A 20,866-nucleotide genomic window follows, 5' to 3' on the forward strand; every position below is an offset into this window, starting at 1 on the left:
CTGTTGCATAGTGGTACAGATTCTCTTGTGACTTGTGTTTAAAACAAAGAGTATTCAACAGTCAGGGAGGCAATATTCCTGCATTGCATTTATCGCTATTTTTGAGAAGGCCACAAATCTCATTTCACACTTCTGTGACATCATTAGGTCACTAATTCTGCTTCCTCTGGCTCTTAACAACTCAAAATCCAGAAAGAATAATATTTGTAGGAAAAATTCACCATGCTACCCTATAAATCTCTTAATGTTGCTCCCAGATTGGGAAATTGCAACATTTATATAGCTTCTCATCTCCCTTATTGACTGAGTGAGACGAACAGCTATAGTGAATCAAAAAGTAATTCTACTTTAACCCTTGATCTGAAAAGTGCAATCAAAGACTCCTGAGATGGAGAAGGGATTGGAAGCACAGTCCCCGTAGAAACAGTCAAGTCTGCTTAGAGCAGTGTTTCCCAACCTTGGCAACTTGAAGATATCTGGACTTCAACTCCCAGAATTCCCTAGCCAGCAAATGCTGGCTGGGGAATTCTGGGAGTTGAAGTCCAAATATCTTCAAGTTGCCAAGGTTGGGAAACACTGGCTTAGAGGAGGGGGTAAGCCCTTGTGCTTCTGAAGAATCTCCATATGGAGGAGGACCAAAACCAATTCTCTCTTGCCTTGGAAGGGAGCACTAGACCCAATGAGGTGAAACAAGGGAAGTAACGGTAAAGCCTAAGGAATTCCGGGTGGTGACCTCTCCACCAGTGGCCTAAAAGCAGATGAAGCGTTGAGTTCTTTGCTGGAGAACTTCCAACATTTAAGTTTAAAGTTTAATTCGATTTGTATGCCACCCCTCTCCAAGGACTTGGGGCGGCTCACAGCCCATAATAAAACAATCCAATTAATAACATAAATTTCTAACTTTAAAACTTCAATTAACAATTCATACAACAGTCATACTAGGAAACATTCATTAACCAGGGGAAAACTCTAATAAACCCCAGGCCTGGCGACAGATGAGTTTTGTGTACGCGTGGGCTAGATGACCTTTAATGTGCTTTTTGACCTGCTGCTCCGCAGCTTGACCAGGGCACAGCTGGTGAATTCAGAACTTTCTGAGCTTTCAAGGCGTGTGCAGAGGGAGGAAAAAACTAAGTTCAGAACAGCAGCTAGTTCCAAGAGCAGAAACATGGAAGGGGAACTTTTGAGCTGTGTCTTCTACCAAGATGTCGCTCTGTGTGACAGCAGCATTGGATGGAGGCGAGTTCAACTTCGGGCATTGTTAGCAGGAGCAATTGAGAACTGGGGAAGCCACCACTGATTTGCCAGCTGTCTTGTGGTTTGGAGGAGGAGAGGAGGTGTCAAACTGACAGCCTGCGGGCGCCGGGATGAATGACATGCAGGCCACTCCCACCATGCTTCCACATAGGCAAAAAATGCAACGCTATTGAGCTGGACCTCCATCCTGTAGATCCTTTGTCTTTGGACGGACTGAGTGCTGGAGATCCCGCAGACTCTTCCTGGGAAGATCTGGGGCTCCTACTCAGAAAGTTCCTTATTCAGCTGCGAGAAATATAGAAGACTGACGGCAGAAAAAGACCTCATGGTCCATCTAGTCTGCCCTTATACTATTTCCTGTATTTTATCTTACAATGGATATATGTTTATCCCAGGCATGTTTAAATTCAGTTACTGTGGATTTACCAACCACGTGTGCTGGAAGTTTGTTCCAAGGATCTACTACTCTTTCAGTGAAATAATATTTTCTCACATTGCTTTTGATCTTTCCCCCAACTAACTTCAGATTGTGTCCCCTTGTTCTTGTGTTCACTTTCCTATTAAAAACACTTCCCTCCTGAACCTTATTTAACCCTTTAACATATTTAAATGTTTCGATCATGTCCCCCCTTTTCCTTCTGTCCTCCAGACTATACAGATTGAGTTCATTAAGTCTTTCCTGATACGTTTTATGCTTAAGACCTTCCACCATTCTTGTAGCCCGTCTTCGGACCCGTTCAATTTTGTCAATATCTTTTTGTAGGTCAGGTCTCCAGAACTGAACACAGTATTCCAAATGTGGTCTCACCAACACTCTATATATGGGGATCACAATGTCCCTCTTCCTGCTTGTTATACCTCTAGCTATGCAGCCAAGCATCCTACTTGCTTTTCCTACTGCCCGACCACACTGCTCACCCATTTTGAGACTGTCAGAAATCACTACCCCTAAATCCTTCTCTTCTGAAGTTTTTGCTAACACAGAACTGCCAATGCAATACTCAGATTGAGGATTCCTTTTCCCCAAGTGCATTATTTTACATTTGGAAACATTCAACTGCAGTTTCCATTGCTTTGACCATGGCAGCCTTGAGGACAACACTGACCAGGCAGCCTTGAGGAAAACACTGAGAAACCATCATGTAAGCAAAGTGAGCAGGACCTTCCTTACGCCTCGAGCAGAGCAACAGGGCAGGTAGGACACTTACTGACCACAGCTGAGACCTGCAACTTTGTCACTAAGCAACAAGTGAAATGTTGTGCGAGTGCCTGACTTACAACACCAGTCCCATCTGCGGTTGTTACGCTCAATGTCACATTGTGGCTGCCAACTTCCTGCCAGCTTCCCTCTTCTCTGTTATCAGAAGCTAGCTGAGAAGATTGCAAAGAGTGATCCTGGGCACATCAGACGCTACAACCATGGTAAATGCACACCAGTTACCAAATACAGTGGTGCCTCTACTTAAGAACTTAATTCATTCTGTGACCAGGTTCTTAAGTAGAAAAGTTTGTAAGTAGAAGCAATTTTTCCCATAGGAATCAATGTAAAAGCAAATAATGCGTGCAAACCCATTAGGAAAGAAATAAAACATTGGAATATGGGTGGGAGGAGGAGGAGGAGGAAGAAGAGGAGGAGGAGAGTCGCCGAAGGAAGAAGGTGAGGTGAGTGGCCCCTTTGGCCTTTCTGCGCCCAGACGCTCCGGGAAGCAACCTCGCACTGGGTGTATGGGAGGCAGCGCAAGGGAGTCACCACAGTAAAGTGGTTTATTCCCTCTCCAAGCGCCCAGAGAAAGGAAAACGCTCTGTTTGCTCTGGGCTGCCAAAGCCTCCTTAAGCACCACTGAAAGGCTCCTCTGGCAGCCCAGAAAAGCCCGAGATGGCCGGGATTAAAGGGAAAATGGCAGGAAACTGGGCAGGCCTTCGTGCCACTCTCAAATTTCCTGGGAAATTTTTCCAGGCTCGCGTTCTTAAGTAGAAAATGGTTCTTAAGTAGAGGCAAAAAAATCTTGAGCACCCGGTTCTTATCTAAAAAAAGTTCTTAAGTAGAGGCGTTCTTAGGTAGAGGTACCACTATACAGCCAAATCATGATCGCAGTGGCCACAATATCAAGGGCTAAATAAATCTCCTTTTTCAGCACCATTGTAGTTTGACTGGTCACCGAAGGAGTGACTGGTAAGTGTGAGGACTATGGTTCTTATATGGGAAACAAGTGTCTTTTGCTTAGTGAGGGTAATTGAGGCTTCATTGCGATGGAAGGCAGGTGAATCCCAGGTCAGGCAGGGCCCCCTGCGCTTCTCATTCCAGGGAAAGAAAAGTTGCCAATTTTGTGGTTATCATTTGGCAGCCAGGGTGTCTCATTCTTGGGCCTGGGGAACTTCCCTGGCCGCAAGCTTTGAGGATAAATGCAAGGCCTGTTTGCAACAGGGCTGCGTACCTTTGCAAGTTCATCAGGTACCTGGCTAGGTGAGGAGAGGAATGCAGCCTCTGCTTTGTGCTTCAGGTTTCCAGTCCACCTTGGGGGGGAAACTATTGACCCCCTCAGAGAGGGTCCGCAACTTGGGCATCCTCCTCGATCCACAGCTGGCATTGGAACATCATCTTTCGGCTGTGGTGAGGGGGGCGTTGGCCCAGGTTCGCCTGGTGCACCAGTTGTGGCCGTATTTGGACAGGGAGTCACTGCTCACGGTCACTCATGCCCTCATCACCTCGAGGTTCGATTACTGCAACGCTCTCTACATGGGGCTACCTTTGAAAAGTGTTCGTAAACTTCAGATCGTGCAGAATGCGGCCGCGAGAGCCATCGTGGGGCTTCCTAGATTCGCCCACGTTTCTGCAACACTCCGCGGCCTCACTGGCTGCCGATCGGTTTCCGGTCACAATTGAAAGTGTTGGTAATGACCTTTAAAGCCCTACATGGCATTGGGCCAGAATATATCCGGAACCGCTTTCTACCGCACGAATCCCAGCGGCCGATAAGGTCCCACAGAGTTGGCCTTCTCCGGGTCCCCTCGACCAAACAATGTCGTTTGGCGGGCCCCAGGGGAAGAGCCTTCTCTGTGGTGGCCCCGGCCCTCTGGAATCAGCTCCCCCCAGAGATTAGAACGGCCCCCACCCTCCTTGTCTTTCACAAACTTCTTAAGACCCACCTTTGTCGCCAGGCATGGGGGAGTTAGGCTATTCTTTCCCCCTAGGCCACTACAAGTTATGCATGGTATGTTTGTGTGTATGTTTGGTTTTTTTATAATAAGGGTTTTTAGTTGTTTTATTAAATTAGATTGCTACATGTTGTTTTACCATTGTTGTTAGCCGCCCCGAGTCTGCGGAGAGGGGCGGCATACAAATCCAATAAATAAATAAACAGCCTCGGTGCTAAGGCTGGGAGCATTAACAATGAACGGCCTTGCTATTGAACTGGGGATCCTGCTGGGGCCCTTGCCACCCCATTGCCTGTTAGGGTAACTGCCCAGCCAACTTTATTTCAAGTGGTATTTGATGATATCATTCTCCATGTTTTTGGGCCTGGTCGAACCAGGGTTTGGAAGTTTATGGCATCCAGGCTGGCTGCCAAGCACTTAAATTTTGATCATGACCGTGGGATGCTGCAACATCCATTACTTTGGGGATTCGGCGCCACCTTAAATTCGAATGGTTCTTGAGGACTACCTGCACTTCAAGGCTCAGTCATAGAAACAAAGAGGGGGGTCTGCTGAACACAGGAAGCTACTAGGACGGGGGTCAGGGGTCAAGAGAATTATACACCCCCTCCCCTTGCCATTTCCCCCATTCGTCACCTTCATCAATTGAAACGTAACACTGGAACAATTCTTATTTATTTATTTATTCGATTTTTTTATGCCGCCCTTCTCCTTAGACTCAGGCCGGCTTACATGTTAGCAATCGCACTTTTTAACAGAGCCAGCATGCTTGCTTGCTTGCTTGCTTGCTTGCTCGTTCATTCATTCATTCATTCAACATGTTAGCAATAGCACTTTTGTAACAGAGCTAGGCTATTGCCCCCACAATCCAGGTCCTCATTTGACCCACCTCGGAAGGATGGAAGGCTGAGTCAACCTTGAGCCGGTGATGAGATTTGAACCGCTGACCTTCAGATCTACAGCCAGCTTCAGTGGCCTGCAGTACAGCACTCTACCTGCTGCGCCACCCCGGCTCATTTTGTGAAGTGCCTCGTCTTCCTCGAATCTCAGCTGATCACCAATCCACCTCAAAAAGTGCAGAGTCAGAAGTTGCAGTTCAGTGCAGGAAAAGGGGGTGACTGCAGAGAGCCCCCCCTAGTGTAGCTGCCCTCTGCTCTGAACCCTCTACAACAGTGTCTCCCAACCTTGGCAACTTATTTATTATTTATTTATTAAATTTGTATGCCGCCCCCTCTCCGTAGACTCGGGGCGGCTCATAACAGTAATAGAAAAAAAAATCTACAATACAAATCTAATAATTAAAACTAAAAATCCATAATTAAAAAAAACATGCACATAACATGCTTGGCGGGACCCAGGGGAAGAGCCTTCTCTGTGGCGGCCCCGGCCCTCTGGAACCAACTCCCCCCAGAGATTAGAATTGCCCCCACCCTCCTTGCCTTTTGTAAGCTACTTAAAACCCACCTCTGCCAACAGGCATGGGGGAACTGAGATATCCTTTCCCCCTAGGCCTTTACAATTTTATGCATGGTATGTTTGTATGTATGTTTGGTTTTTATTATAATGGGTTTTTAATTGTTTTTATTATTGGATTATTGTTATATGCTGTTTTATTGTTGCTGTTAGCTGCCCCGAGTCTCCGGAGAGGGGCAGCATACAAATCAAACAAACAAACAAACAAACAAACAAACAAATATACCATACATAAACAGTATAGGCCTGGGGAAGTTATCTCAGTTCCCCCATGCCTGACGGCAGAGGTGGGTTTTAAGGAGTTTACGAAAGGCAAGGAGGGTGGGGTCAGTTCTAATTTCAGGGGGGAGCTGGTTCCAGAGGGTCGGGGCTGCCACAGAGAAGGCTCTTCACCTGGGACCCGCCAAATGCCATTGTTTAGTTGATGGGATCCGGAGAAGGCCAACTCTGTGGGACCTAACCGGTCGCTGGGATTCGTGCGGCAGAAGGCAGTCCCGGAGATATTCTGGTCCGATGCCATGAAGGGCTTTATAGGTCATAGCCAACTTGAAGATATTTGGACTTCAACTCCCAGAATCTCACAACATATGATAAAACAATATACTGTATAACATTTTCGGTCAAATTTTATTTATTTATTAGAGTTGAAAGGGGCCTTACAAGTCATCAAGTCCAACCCCCTGCTCAAGCAGGAAACCCTACATCTCCCTAGCCAGATGTCAGTCCAATCTCCTCTTGAATGTGTCCTGAGTTGGGGCGTTCACAACCTCCGCTGGCAGGCTGTTCTACTGATTGATCGCTCTGACCAACAGGAAGTTCTTCCTTATTTCCAGGTTGAATCTCTCCTTGGTCAGTTTCCATCCATTGCTCCTGGTCTGGCCCTCTGGTGCCCTGGAAAATAGTGTGAGCCCCTTCCTCTCTGTGGCAGCCCCTCAAGTACCTATACAGTGTTCCCTCGATTTTCGCGGGGGATGCGTTCTGAGACCGCCCGAAAAAGTCGAATTTCCGCAAAGTAGAGATGCGGAAGTAAATACACCATTTTTGGCTATGGACAGTATCACAAGCCATCCATTAACACTTTAAACCCCTAAATTACCATTTCCCATTCCCTTAACAACAATTTACTCACCATTATTACTGGTATTCACCATTGAATAACACACTTAGTAATCCTGATATTTATAAACATAATTATTTATTAACAATAATTATTTTTTTTGTTATTTATTTGCAAAAATTATTAGTTTGGTGATGATGTATGATGTCATCGGGCGGGAAAAACCGTGGTATAGAAAAAAACCCGCGAAGTATTTTTTAATTAATATTTTTTGAAAAACCGTGCTATAGGCTATTCGCGAAGTTCGAACCCGCGAAAATCAAGGGAACACTGTATACTGGTATCATGTCCCCATGGCCCTTCTTTTCACTGGGCTATCCTAGTTAAATATTATAACCCTTAATTAAATATAAAATCTAAAAACCATAAAAAACCAACCATTCCATTCAATCAGGTTTCTCTCAGTCCACCTCTCTGGGTTATGATCTGGGGTAGCTTCTCCTGCTTGTGTTAATCAGGGTGTGACTTTCCCAGATTTTGTCCAGGGGGGGTGTTGCAGCCCCCCTGCAGCTGCTCAGGTCCTGACCCAAACACCTCCACAACCCACCAGGCTGGAAAGAAGGGGGGGCTAGGCGGACAGACGGGCTTCTAGCAAATAGTATAAACTTGCCAAATTACAACAGCAAGGCCCCTCCATCTCCCCCCCCCCAGCTAAGATCATGAAATGAAGCCGGAAGAGCCCAGGTAGGCAACCCGGAGACCTCTTGGTCCAGACAAGTACAAACCTCAATCTGAGTGTTGTATTGGCAGTTCTGTGCTAGCAAAAACTTCAGAAGAGAAGGATTTAGGGGTCGTGATTTCTAACAGTCTCAAAATGGGTGAACAGTGCAGTCAGGCGGTAGGGAAAGAAAGTAGAATCCTTGGCTGCATAGCTAGAGGTACAACAAGCAGGAAGAGGGAGGTTGTGATCCCGCTGTATAGAGTGCTGGTGAGACCCCATTTGGAATACAGTACTGTGTTCAGTTCTGGAGACCTCACCTACAAAAAGATATTGACAAAATGGAACGGGTCCAAAAACGGGCTACAAAAATGGTGGAAGGGCTTAAACATAAAATTTATCAGGAAAGACTTCATGAACTCAATCTGTATAGTCTGGAGGACAGAAGGGAAAGGGGGGGGGGGGACGACATGATGGAAACACTTAAATATGTTAAAGGGTTAAATAAGGTTCAGGAGGGAAGTGTTTTTACTAGGAAAGTGAACACAAGAACAAGGGGACACAATATGAGGTTAGTTGGGGGAAAGATCAGAAGCAACGTGAGAAAATATTGTTTGACTGAAAGAGGAGTAGATGCTTGGAACAAACTTCCAGCAGACGCGGTTGCTAACTCCACAGTACTGTAATTGAATTGAAACATGTCTGGGATAAACATGTGTCCATCCTAAAAAAAAATACAGATGGACCTGGAGGTCTTTTCCTGCCGTCAATCTTCGATGTTTCTAAACCCATTGAATAAAATCCCCAGGAGGGAGCCCCCGTTCAGCCCAGGAAGCACAGCCCTGCCATCCCGGAGAAGCCGAGGAGCAGCGCCAGGACTTTTGGCAGGCGGGCCGAGGGGAGGCGCAGCTCCTGCGGGAGGATCTCCAGGAAGGTGATGTAGAGGAAGGTCCCGGCGGCCGCCCCCTCCAGGAGGCTCTGGGCCAGGGAACCCCCGCTGCCGCCCCCACGCAGCACGGCCATGCCCACCGCCATGCCCACCGGGGAGAGGAGAGCGAAGCAGGCCAGGGCGGCCACCAGCCAGGGCAGCGTCAGGCCGCTGTGGAGCAGTAGCAAGCCCAGGCTGGCCGCGATCAGGCACTTGTGGAGCACGACGGCGGCCGCCAGCCGCAGCACCTGGCCCGGCGTGTCCTGCAAGCCCAGCGCCAGGCCCTCGAAGGCCGAGTGCAGCGACAGCGACGCCACCAGCACCAGCGAGCGGAAGGGGGGCCGCGACGCCTCCGCCCGCGGTTCCCCGACGGCGGCAGCTTCCGGGCTGCCCGCGAGGGGCTGCGTGTCCTCGGTCCCCGGCCGCTCGCTGCAGTCCAGCATCACGTGCTCCAGCACCAACACCAGCAGGAAGCCCATCGCTACGACCATCTCGGGCGCAGGGAAGGCCGCCTGCAACGGAGAGGAGCCTGGCGTCAGTGCCCCGACGGCCACGGAGGCCCAAGCACCCGGGAGGGGAGGCGCTGCTTTAGACGGCGGGAGCGGCTCAGGAACCCGGCCAGAGGCGGCCAGCCAGGACTGCCCCGCTGGTCCTCCAGCGGTCAGCAGCCACCCCAGGGAGTCCCCGCGCGGGACCGGGCCCAGCCGTCCACCAGTCAACCCCTCCCCCCGCCAGGTACCGAGAGATTCTGCCGCCGGAGCTCGTCCCGAAGATCGGCCAGCGCATCGGGCACCACGTCCAGCAAGCAGGCGGCCATGAAGACGCCGCCGGCCGCGCAGCTCAGGATGCTTCGTCCGCTCCCTGCGGCGCCTGCGGAGAGTCGGGGAGAAGGAGGCGGCTGAAGGAGGCCCGGCGCGGCCCCCCCCTCCCGCTGGCATCCCCGCCCCCCGGGAGAGCCCACGCACCGCTGGCCGCGGCCCCGCCGCTCCGCAGACGGACGAGCAGCGCCGGCAGGAGCCCGCAGAGCAGCGGCAGCGTGGCCAGCGCCAAGAGGCAACCCAGCTTCAGCGCCTCCAGAGACCACATGGCGCCCCGTCGAGTCGGGGGCGGCTCCGGCCGGCCCTTTATGCCCTCGCCCCGCACCTGGCCCGCCCCCCGCCGGCCACCCCGCCCCGCTCTTGTGGTCTGGTGGAGGGGCCGGAGACCTTGGCCGGCCGCCAGTCCGTTGGGGAGGGTCTGGCCCGAGGAGGAGAAGTTGCCGCGCTTGGCACCGGAGCCTCTCCGGGCCCGAGTTTGGCTTTGGCTCCGGTGGGGGAAGCTTTCCTCCCTCGAGACGGTCCCGGGGCTCCGAGAGCCAGCTCCGAAGCGGCCGTCGGGGTCGCAATGCGGGCGGCTTGGTGGGAAGCGCGGGGAGCAGATTCGGCGTCGGTGCGGCTCTTGGGATTACACCCACCCACCTACGGCCTGGAAGAGTCCCCGAAGTTTGAGGGGCTGTGAATGTCCCCAGTTGCTCCTCCGAGTTCCTCCAGGGCCCCTGGGGGTCAATGTGGTCCTTGGGGTCCCTCTTCCTTGCCCCCCCCCCAGTATCCCTGGAGCTGTTGGAGCATTTTGTAGACATGGACCCTGGAATTTGTTGAACCTTGGACCCCAGCTGGAGACATCCTTGGCAAGGGTCAGTTACTTCTAGTCTGGTTGTTTCCATTGTTTTGGACCAGAAGGCTGGGATGTCCATTGGGGACCTTGAGGGTTGTCCCGGGGCCTCCAACCAATTGGTCTCCATGTAGCTGATGCTGAGGGACAGTCACCCAGGGCCCCAGAAGACATCTCACCTGTAGACCATGTCCAGCGCAGGTCCAGCCCTACACCAGCTGCCCCCCCTCCATGTCTCCTGGTGAACCCAGGCACAGCTGTCCTGCAGCTCCACTTGGGGGCTTTCTAAGCCATCAGCTGAGGCATAAGGGGGCCATGAGGACTAGAACCACAGGCATGATTTTGTAGCAGTCCCAGCCAGCGAGAGGCTGAGTTGTCTCTTCTCTCCAATTTGATTCCCTCTTTATGTCCTAAGAGCTGGGTGTGATACAGCAGGTAGAGTGCGGTACTGCAGGCCACTGAAGCCGACTGCTAGATCTGCAGGTCAGCAGTTCAAATCTCATCAGCGGCTCAAGGTGAACTCAGCCTTCCACCCTTCTGAGATGAATCAAATGAAGACCCGGATTGTGGGGGCAATAGGCTGGCTCTCTTAAAAAGGGCTATTGCTAACATGTTGTAAGCTGCCCTGAGTCTAAGGAGAAAGACGGCATTAAAAAATCGAATAAAATAAAATAAGGGGCTGAGGAAAACCCTGCAGAGTCTGGCTTTGCTACCACAATCTACCCAGTATGTAACTCTGCCATAGGCTTGGGGGGGGGGTTCTGTTTCCTGTCCCTGCTGACTCACTCACATCATCTGTGTGGGGGGGAGGGGGCTGCCTTTTTCTGCCTGGGATGATGATCTGCCCCGAGTTGACATTGAGTCAGCCTGAAACCTTTGGACTCGGTCAAAAGCTTGAAGAAGCCTCCTTCCTCTTTGGAGGGCGGCTGGAAACTTGCCGTAGTATAAGAACATGAAGTTGCTGGGAGGGCCGGTATTACTCTTGTGCCCCCCCTCACCCTCTCAAGTACCACATAGTCATAGACGCATCAGGACGAGACACTGAGTGAGTCCCCCTGGAAGCCGAAAATTTATTTTTATTTATTTATTTATTGGATTTGTATGCCGCCCCTCTCCGTAGACTCGGGGCAGCTAACAACAGTAATAAAAACAGCATATAACAATCCAATATTAAAACAGTTAAAAACCCTTATTATAAAACCAAACATACATACAGACATACCATGCATAAAATTGTAAATGCCTAGGGGAAAAGAGTATCTCAGTTCCCCCATGCCTGGCGGCAGAGGTGGGTTTTAAGAAGCTTACGAAAGGCAAGGAGGGTGGGGGCCAAAGTTCCCTCTAAGCTGAGCAGTGAGCAATCGCTCACTTAAAAATCATCATCAACTCAGAGTTTTCCAAACCTGCCCAGAAGCCGAGAGGGAAAGAGTGAGAGGGAAGGAGAGAGAGAGGAAGAGAGGAAGAGAGAGAAACAGATAGAAAAAAGAGAGGAAGGAAAAGAGAAAGAAAAAGAATGGGAGTAAGGAAGAGAGAAAGAAAATCAAAATCTAGTTTGAAACTAGCTCAACTATTTAAGTGGCATTTTGATATTGATAGAGTTGCCCTATTATGAGCTCACTGTTATAGACACACAGTACAGTATTTTATTTTGAATTTCTCTGAGGCAAAACAGGGTGGGTTTTTTATTTATTTATTTATTTGTTTGTTTGTTTGTTTGTTTGTTTATCTATTTATCTATTTATCTATTTATCTATTTATCTATTTATCTATTTATCTATTTATCTATTTATCTATTTATCTATTTATCTATTTATCTATTTATCTATTTATCTATTTATCTATTTATCTATTTATCTATTTATCTATTTATCTATTTATCTATTTATCTATTTATCTATTTATCTATTTATCTATCTATTTATTTATTTATTAATTATTTCTGTGCTGCCCAGTCCCGAAGGGACTGCCGCTCAGACAATATACTTTTCCACCCACCCCCCAAAAAAATTAGAGGGAACACTGGTGGGGGCAATTCTAATCTCTGTGGGGAGTTGGTTCCAGAGGGCCGGGGCCTCCACAGAGAAGGCTCTTCCCTTGGGTCCCAGCAAGTGACATTGTTTAGTTGACGGGACCCGGAGAAGATCCACTCTGTGGGACCTAACTGGTCGCTGGGATTCGTGCAGCAGAAGGCGGTCCTGGAGATAATCTGGTCCAGTGCCATGAAGGGCTTTATAGGTCATAACCAACACTTTGAATTGTGACCGGAAACTGATCGGCAACCAATGCAGACTGCGGAGACTAGACTTTCAATCCTGGGCCTAGAAAATTTAGAACTAAGACGCCTTAAACAAGATCTAAGTATTGCCCACAAGATGGTATGCTGTAACGTCCTGCCTGTCGGCGACTACTTCATCATGTATTTTAACATGTGTATATAGATATATACCCACTAAAACCCTCATTGTGTATTGGACAAAATAAATAAATAAATAAATAACATTAAAAAAAAACAAAACATGGGCATATTTGGGAAAGCCCATGATTGCTCTCGCAGCTGCATTCTGCACGACCTGAAGTTTCCGAACACTTTTCAAAGGTAGCCCCACTAGTCGAGCCTCAGCTGACCGGCATGCACAAGCGTGCTGGAACTGAGCTAGGGGAACGGCTCACATGCTCACCAGTGCCATAGGTTTGCCATTATTACCTTATGTAAACTGGATGGCTCTTAAAAATCAATCAGAAAGTGGCCAAAAAAATGGGAAGAGGTTCCCCTATTCAGAGATGAGAAAGCTGAAGGAATAAGGGGAGTTAAAGGCAGCTTGCACAGGAGCTCCCGAAAAGCAAGTCCAGAGTTCCCAAGGAGTTCTGGGATCTGCAGGAGGAGTTTAGCGAGAAGGACTCTGACACGCTGTTGCCTCGTTGCCCCACTGACTGTGGCCCTGAAATCCTTCCTGGGACTAAACTCCCAAAGCCTAAATTTATTTATTTATTATTTAGATTTGTATGCCGCCCCTCTCCGCGAACTCGGGGCGGCATACAAATCTAAATAATTATACTCAGTGTTCTGTCGGGCTCTCTGGTAGACTCCTCCCAAAAATACACAGGTACAAATTTCAGACACACACGTTTGAAAATTCAAAACAATGTTCTTTATAATGAAAATTCACTTAAACTAAGCCCTCTTTTGGTATAGCAAAGAGCACTGGTCTCCAAACAAACTGGTAATTTGTACAAGTCCCTTATCAGTCCTGTGATACTTAGCTTGCAGCTGTGAGGCAATTCACAGTCCTTCTTCTTTCACAAAGTGAAACACACTTTGCTCTGGTTTAGTTTTAAAGCGGGGAAAAATCAGCACACAAAAGGTCAAAGTCAGCAAAGCAGGCACGAAACACAAGGATCAGATAATCCTCCACAATGGCCAAACCCACAGGCTGCTATTTATAGCAGCCTCACTAATGACCACAGCCCCACCCAACCACAGGTGGCCTCATTTTCTTTGATAATAATCTCTCAGTTGTTGTTGCCTATGCATTGCTCTCCGCATGCGTGGCTGTATCATTAACTCTTGTTCTGAATCCAAGGAGGAGCTAGATAATTGATCTCCTTCTGAGCTGTCTGCCACTCTCTCCTCCTCCCTGTCACTTATGTCTTCTTGGTCAGAGGAGCCTTCATCAGCAGATTCCACCAGGGGCAAAACAGGCCTGCAGCACGTGGATGTCTCCCCTACATCCACAGTCCTTGGAGCAGGAGCTGGGCCTGAGCTAACCACAACACTTTCTTTCTTTCTTTCTTTCTTTCTTTCTTTCTTTCTTTCTTCTTCTCAGTGACTCAGTGACTCCACAAGAGCTGAAAGAGCTCCAGGGTTTCATAGACAAGAACTTTAACCACGGATTTATTTAACTGGCTAGAGTGGGTTTTGGCAACCTGCAGCTCCAGTTCTTTTGTTCTCCTGCTGTGGCTCCCTATCAGCTGGACCCCGCACTGGCTGGCCCCTCCCTTCACCTTCCCCTCCGAATCACTCCTCGCCTGTCCTGAGAAGGGGAGGGCAGGGGATGGAGACTCACTCCACAGTCCAGAGTGGACAGAGCAAAGCGTCCCTGGACTTGCCTCCTCTCGCGGGCGCTTCTCCCGGCCCTTGTTGGTGCTGCGTGCAGTTTGGTCCCTCGGGGAGATGCGCGGGTTGCTCTCTGTCCCGAGACCCTGGCCCTGCACAGCTGCAGCCAACGCCGTTGCTCCCACCACCTCTGCTGCACCGCCTGCCCACTGTTCTCGCAGCACAGTTAAATTTAGCCTGCTTCACAAAGGCGAGGGGCGGGGGACATAGCATCTCTTCCTCCTTCTCCACATTTTTCAATTTGATGCATTCGTTTTGGTCCAGACTCTAAGGGTTCTTCTAACGCAGGGGTAGGGAACGTTGGCTCTTCTATGACTTGTGGACTTCAACTCCCAGAATTCCTGAGCCAATCATGCTAGCTCAGGAATTCTGGGAGTTGAAGTCCACAAGTCACAGAAGAGCCAACGTTCCCTACCCCTGTTCTAACGTGAACACCAAGTCTTCTGCAAATGCTCGTAAATTATAATCTTCTTTTTTAATTTTCATTCCAGTAATGTCTTTATTTTGTCATATATTTCTAGTTAAAACCTCCAAGTCAATACAAACAACAAAGGGGACAATGGGTATCTTTGTCTTGTGCCTCATCATGTCTATTTTCTCCGTCATTTATTTATTTATCTATCTATCTATCTATCTATCTATCTATCTATCTATCTATCTATCTATTTGTATGCCGCCCCTCTCCGAAGACTCGGGGTGGCTAACAACAATAAAAAAGACAATGTAAACAAATCTAATATTAAAAATAATCTTAAAAAACTCCAATTTAAAGAACCACTCATACATGCAAGCATATCATGTATAAATTCTATAAGCCTAGGGGGAAGGGAAATTTCAATTCCCCCATGCCTGACGACAAGAGGTGGGTTTTAAGGAGCTTGCGAAAGGCAAGGAGGGTGGGGGCTGGTTCCAGAGGGTCGGGGCCGCCACAGAGAAGGCTCTTCTCCTGGGTCCCGCCAAACGACATTGCTTATTATTATTATTGCACTTTGTTTACTATAGATTGTTTTTATCCCTTCAATAAATCTTCTCCCAAAGTCCATATTTTGCCACTTCACAATTGGTTCTCTTTTTGATTGGTCGTTTGAATGGTCTGGTTTCTTACATATTCATATGCTGGATCCAAATCAATATGCTTGTTAAAATTGCTAGAATACCAGGCTTCGATAAATTTGCGTGGGTGGTGGGTGCTGGCATGGCCAATCGTTTTTGTTTCTTTTGAATTGAATTGGTGTCGTTCATTATCATTGTGGCTTAAGATCAGGGATTTTCAGTCGTGCAATTTAACCGCCAGTCAGTGTTCATGAATCCTTGTTTTCAATTGTCTGGTTACAATTCTCGCAATTGATTTTGTATACTATTTTACTGTTGCCGCCCTTGTATATTTTGTCTTCGACTTTAAATAACTCTTTCCCGGTGTAAATGTGGGTTTGTGAGCTATCATTATTCCTAGGGCTATTCTATGAAGTATTCTGGCCACCATTTCAAATGTCATTCATTCATTCATTCATTCATTCATTCATTCATTCATTCATTCGATTTTTATGCCGCCCTTCTCCTTAGACTCAAGGCGGCTTACAACATGTTAGCAATAGCACTTTTTAACAGAGCCAGCCTATTGCCCCCACAATCTGGGTCCTCATTTTACCCACCTCAGAAGGATGGAAGGCTGAGTCAACCTTGAGCCGGTGATGAGATTTGAACCGCTGACCTGCAGATCTACAGTCAGCTTCAGTGGCCTGCAATACAGCACTCTACCTGCTGCGCCACCCCGGCTCTATGTCCCTTTAATGTATGTCAGGATTTTTGTGTTGTGGTTGTCTATGTATTTTGTTGGAGTTTGAATGACATAAATTGTTTGGCTAGTCATTGGGAAGTATTCCCTATACCACCAGCCTTGAAACTGGGGCTTGGACAATTTGGAACTGCGCCGCCTGTGGTCCTCTCTAAGCATAAGAACATAAGAAACATAAGACCCTATGAAGAGCCATGCTGAATCATGCCAAAGCCCATCGAATCCAGCATTTTGTGTCATACAGTGGCCCACCAATTGTACATGGGGATCTTGAGCAGAAAGAGAAAGCAAAACCCTCCCTTTCCCCTGACCCCCAACAAATGGGACCCAAGGGAATCCTGCCTGCCTCAACCAACATAGAGATGACATATGGACATCCGTTTCAATAACCACCTATGATACACTTGGCATCCATGAATCTGTCTAATCCTGCCTTGAAGCTATCAAGGCTGACAGCTGTCACGACCTCTTTTGGAAGTGAATTTCATAAACCAATGGCCCTCTGGGTGAAGAAATAATTCCCTTTATTTGTCCTCACTTTCTTACCTATGAGCTTTATGGAGTGCCCCCTTGTCTTAGTATTGTGTGATAGAGAAAATAATTTTTCTCTATCCACCTTTTCTATCCCATGCATGATTTTATACCCTTCGATCAAGTCACCCCTTAAATGCCGTCTTTCAAGGCTGAAGAGACCAAGGCGTTGCAACCTGGTTTCATAAGGGAGGGGCTCCAAGTATAGTACATTAAATTGTCTTGCCTGTCAACGACTTCTCCAGCTTCAACCACAATAATACATGGGCCAACACGTGATGCAAACTCAAAGGAAACCACTTCAAAATCGACTGTAAGAAACTCAACTTCAGCACATAGTGATCAATGCCTGGAATGCTCTACCTGACTCCGTTGTTACAGCCTCAAACCCTCCCAGTTTCAATCTCAAACTGTCTACCTGTCAGTCTTGCCATGTTTCATCCTTCAACTGCTCTTCAGCTGTCATGAGAAATGGAGTGGGGTGCGGGCAGGTGTTGGGATTTGGGAGTGGGGATGAGAAGCATGACGCGACGGTGAAGATGCATCCACCTGACGAGGATGGACAATGGGGATTGGGTGAATTGCCAAGGATTACTTTGTAATGGGCAACTATCACACCTTTTAAATAGTAATAGTAATAATAATAATAATTATTATTATTAATAATAATAATAATATTAATAATATTAATATTAATAATATTATTAATTAGATTTGTATGCTAGCCCTCTCCGAAGACTCGGGGCGGCTCACAACAATGGTAAACAATATATAACAAATCCAATAATTAAAAACTTAGTCTAAAAACCCGTATCATTAAAATAATCACACAACCCAATCATACCATACATACATTCTATTAGCCAAGGGATATATCAGTTACCCCATGCCTGGTGACATAGGTGGGTTTTCAGCGACTTGCGAAAGGCAAGGAGGGTGGGGTCAGTCCTAATCTCTGAGGGTAGTTGATTCCAGAGGGCCGGGGCAGCCACAGAGAAGGCTCTTCCCCTGGGCCCCACCAGAAAACATTGTTTTGTCGATGGGACCCAGAGAAGGTCAACTCTGTGGGACCTAATTGGCCGCTGGGATTCGTGAGGCAGAAGACGGTCCTGGAGGTATTCTGGTCCGATGCCATGTAAGGCTTTATAGGTCATTACCAACACTTTGAATTGTGACCGGAAACTGATTGGCAGATCATGGAGTGTTGGCGAGACATGGGCATATCTAGGCAAGCCCATGATTGCTCTCGCGGCCACATTTTGCACGATCTGAAGTTTCCGGACACTCTTCAAAGGTAGCCCCATGTAGAGAGCATTGCAGTAGTCAAACCTCGAGGTGATGAGGGTATGAGTGACTGTGAGCAAAGACTGCCAGGTCCAAATAGGGTTGCAACCTTTTCCTCACTTTGCTTTCCTTTAGATGCATTCACTTCTCATTTAGTAAAGATGACCTTTGAAGTTCAAAATGGACTCTGAGTTTTGCTTTTCCTAAATTCTGAGCAAAGCCAGCCTGACAATACCTTGGACATTGCCCCTATCCTTAAGAGCTCCATAAAGTCTCTGAGTCTACGGAGAGGGGCGGCATACAAATCTAAATAATAATAATAATAATAATAATAATAATAATAATAATAATAATAATAATAATAATAATATAAATGGGAGGATAAGCACACCAGCGTGACTCCCTGTCTCACTGTCCCCATTTATCTGTATTTACTTCCTTTGTTCATGTTTATTTATTTATTTTATTTATTTATTTATTTATTTATTTTATTATTTATATTTGTATGCCGCCCCTCTCCGCAAACTCGGGGCGGCTCACAACAAAGTGAAACAATTTACAACAAATCTAAATTACAGTTTAAAAATATTTTAAAAACCCCATTTTCTAAACAAACATACATACAGACATACCATTCAAAAATTGTTCCCCCATGCCTGATGACAAAGGTGGGTCTTAAGGAGCTTACGAAAGGCAAGGAGAGTAGGGGCAGTTCTAATCTCCGGGGGGAGTTGGTTCCAGAGGGTCGGGGCCGCCACAGAGAAGGCTCTTCCCCTGGGGCCCGCCAACCGACATTGTTTAGTTGACGGGACCCGGAGAAGGCCCACTCTGTGGGACCTAATCGGTCGCTGGGATTCGTGCGGCAGCAGGCGGTCTCGGAGATATTCTGGTCTAGTACCATGAAGGGCTTTAAAGGTCATAACCAACACTTTGAATTGTGACCGGAAATTGATCGGCAACCAATGCAGACTGCGGAGTGTTGGTGAAACATGGGCATACTTAGAGAAGCCCATGACTGCTCTCGCAGCTGCATTCTGCACGATCTGAAGTTTCCGAACACTTTTCAAAGGTAGCCCCATGTAGAGAGCATTACAGTAGTCGAACCTCGAGGTGATGAGGGCATGAGTGACTGTGAGCAGTGAGTCCCGGTCCAAATAGGGCCACAACTGGTGCACCAGGCGAACCTGGGCAAACGCCCCCCTCGCCACAGCTGAAAGTTGGTTCTCTAATGTGAACTGTGGATCGAAGAGGACGCCCAAGTTGCGGACCCTCTCCGAGGGGGTCAATAATTCCCCCCCCAGGGTAATGGATGTTATTATGTTCATACCTATACTTGTTATCTTGTACTTGTTTGACAAATAAATAAAAGAAAGAAAGAAAGCATGGAAAAAGTGTTTGTCTTCTGCTTTTTCTTAATGACTAAGTGCTGCCGTATCTTTTCGCTCTTTTGAAAAAGGTCTGGGGGCAGGGGTTGCTTGTGAAATTTAGAATTTGCTCTGGGGGGTGTGGATTTTTGATAATGCAGATTGTTATTTCTCCATTATCTTGTCTCCTTATGTCAATATCTAGGAATGTGAGTCATCCTTCTTCTCCTTCTTCACGTGTCAAACTGATCCCAGCGAATACGTTGTTGTTTTGTTTTGGTACTTTGGGAAGTCTTTAGAATCTGGGTAGAGTCGAGTCTTGTGGTAGTAAAAATTTTATTTCGATTGAAGTTAGTTGTTTTTCTTCTTCCATTTTTATCATTATTGTCCATTGTTCTTATTCTGTTGTCTAATTGTTTTGCTGCATCTTTGTTGATTATCTGGTAGGTTATTATTTTATTATTATTTATTGGATTTGTATGCCGCCCCTCTCCGCAGACTCGGGGCGGCTAACAACAATGATAAAAAACAATATGTAACAATCCAATTTAATAAAACAACTAAAAACCCTTATTATAAAAACCAAACATACACACAAACATACCATACATAACTTGTAATGGCCTAGGGGAAGGAATATCCTAACTCCCCCATGCCTGGCGACAAAGTGGGTCTTGAGTAATTTGTGAAAGACAAGGAGGGTGGGGGCCGTTCTAATCTCTGGGGGGAGTTGATTCCAGAGGGCCGGGGCCGCCACAGAGAAGGCTCTTCCCCTGGGGCCCGCCAAACGACATTGTTTGGTCGACGGGACCCGGAAAAGGGTCGACCTTATTGGCCGCTGGGATTCGTGCGATAGAAGGCGGTTCCGGATGTATTCTGGCCCAATGCCATGTAGGTGTTAGTGTTATTAAGTAAATTCCTGGTTTTCTTGATGTAATGGGTTTTGTCCATTATCACTGCCTTTGTCGGATGCCTGTGATATAGCTGTGGGGGCTGTATTATTACAAGAGAATGCCGAGGGCCTGCTACAACCCTGATTAGTAAATTTAGAGATTAGTAAATTTACTGAAACTGAGCAAAGCAGCGGTGGGCATTATGGAAGAAGGAGGCATATGCGGTACTGTGGGCTCTGCTCCCTTGGCAACACTTTCTAGAGAGAGCAAAAATACAGTTCGAGGGGTGTGGGTTGATAAGAATTAGAAGCTCTGAAAACCCCTAAGTAAGTACATTGGTCTCACTATTTGGGAGATTGCGATCCCGCTGTATAGAGCGCTGGTAAGACCTGTGTTCAGTTCTGGAGACCTCACCTACAAAAAGATATTGACAAAATTGAACGGGTCCAAAGATGGGCTACAAAAATGGTGGAAGGTCTTAAGCATCAAACTTATCAGGAAAGACTTCATGAACTCAATCTGTGTAGTCTGGAGGACACAAGGGAAAGGGGGGACCTGATCGAAACATTTAAATATGTTAAAGGGTTAAATAAGGTTCAGGAGGGAAGTGTTTTTAATAGGAAAGTGAACACAAGAACAAGGGGGC

The 20,866-nt window shown here is 47.2% G+C and overlaps 1 protein-coding gene across 1 annotated transcript; it reads right to left on the reverse strand.

The window, feature by feature from the left end:
• Nucleotides 1–8,483: 8,483 nt before the first annotated feature.
• LOC139173189 (zinc transporter ZIP1-like) lies at nt 8,484–9,675 on the reverse strand. Its single transcript, XM_070762786.1, has 3 exons — nt 9,551–9,675; nt 9,329–9,446; nt 8,484–9,101 (listed from the first exon to the last, which is right to left on the reverse strand). Exons 1-3 carry the CDS (start codon nt 9,673–9,675, stop codon nt 8,484–8,486), a joined length of 861 nt encoding a protein of 286 aa, XP_070618887.1.
• Between the last annotated feature and the right edge of the window lie 11,191 nt (nt 9,676–20,866).

The sequence above is a fragment of the Erythrolamprus reginae genome, chromosome 10 (assembly GCF_031021105.1).
Source record: "Erythrolamprus reginae isolate rEryReg1 chromosome 10, rEryReg1.hap1, whole genome shotgun sequence".
In the NCBI taxonomy this organism is placed as follows: Eukaryota; Metazoa; Chordata; class Lepidosauria; order Squamata; family Dipsadidae; genus Erythrolamprus; species Erythrolamprus reginae.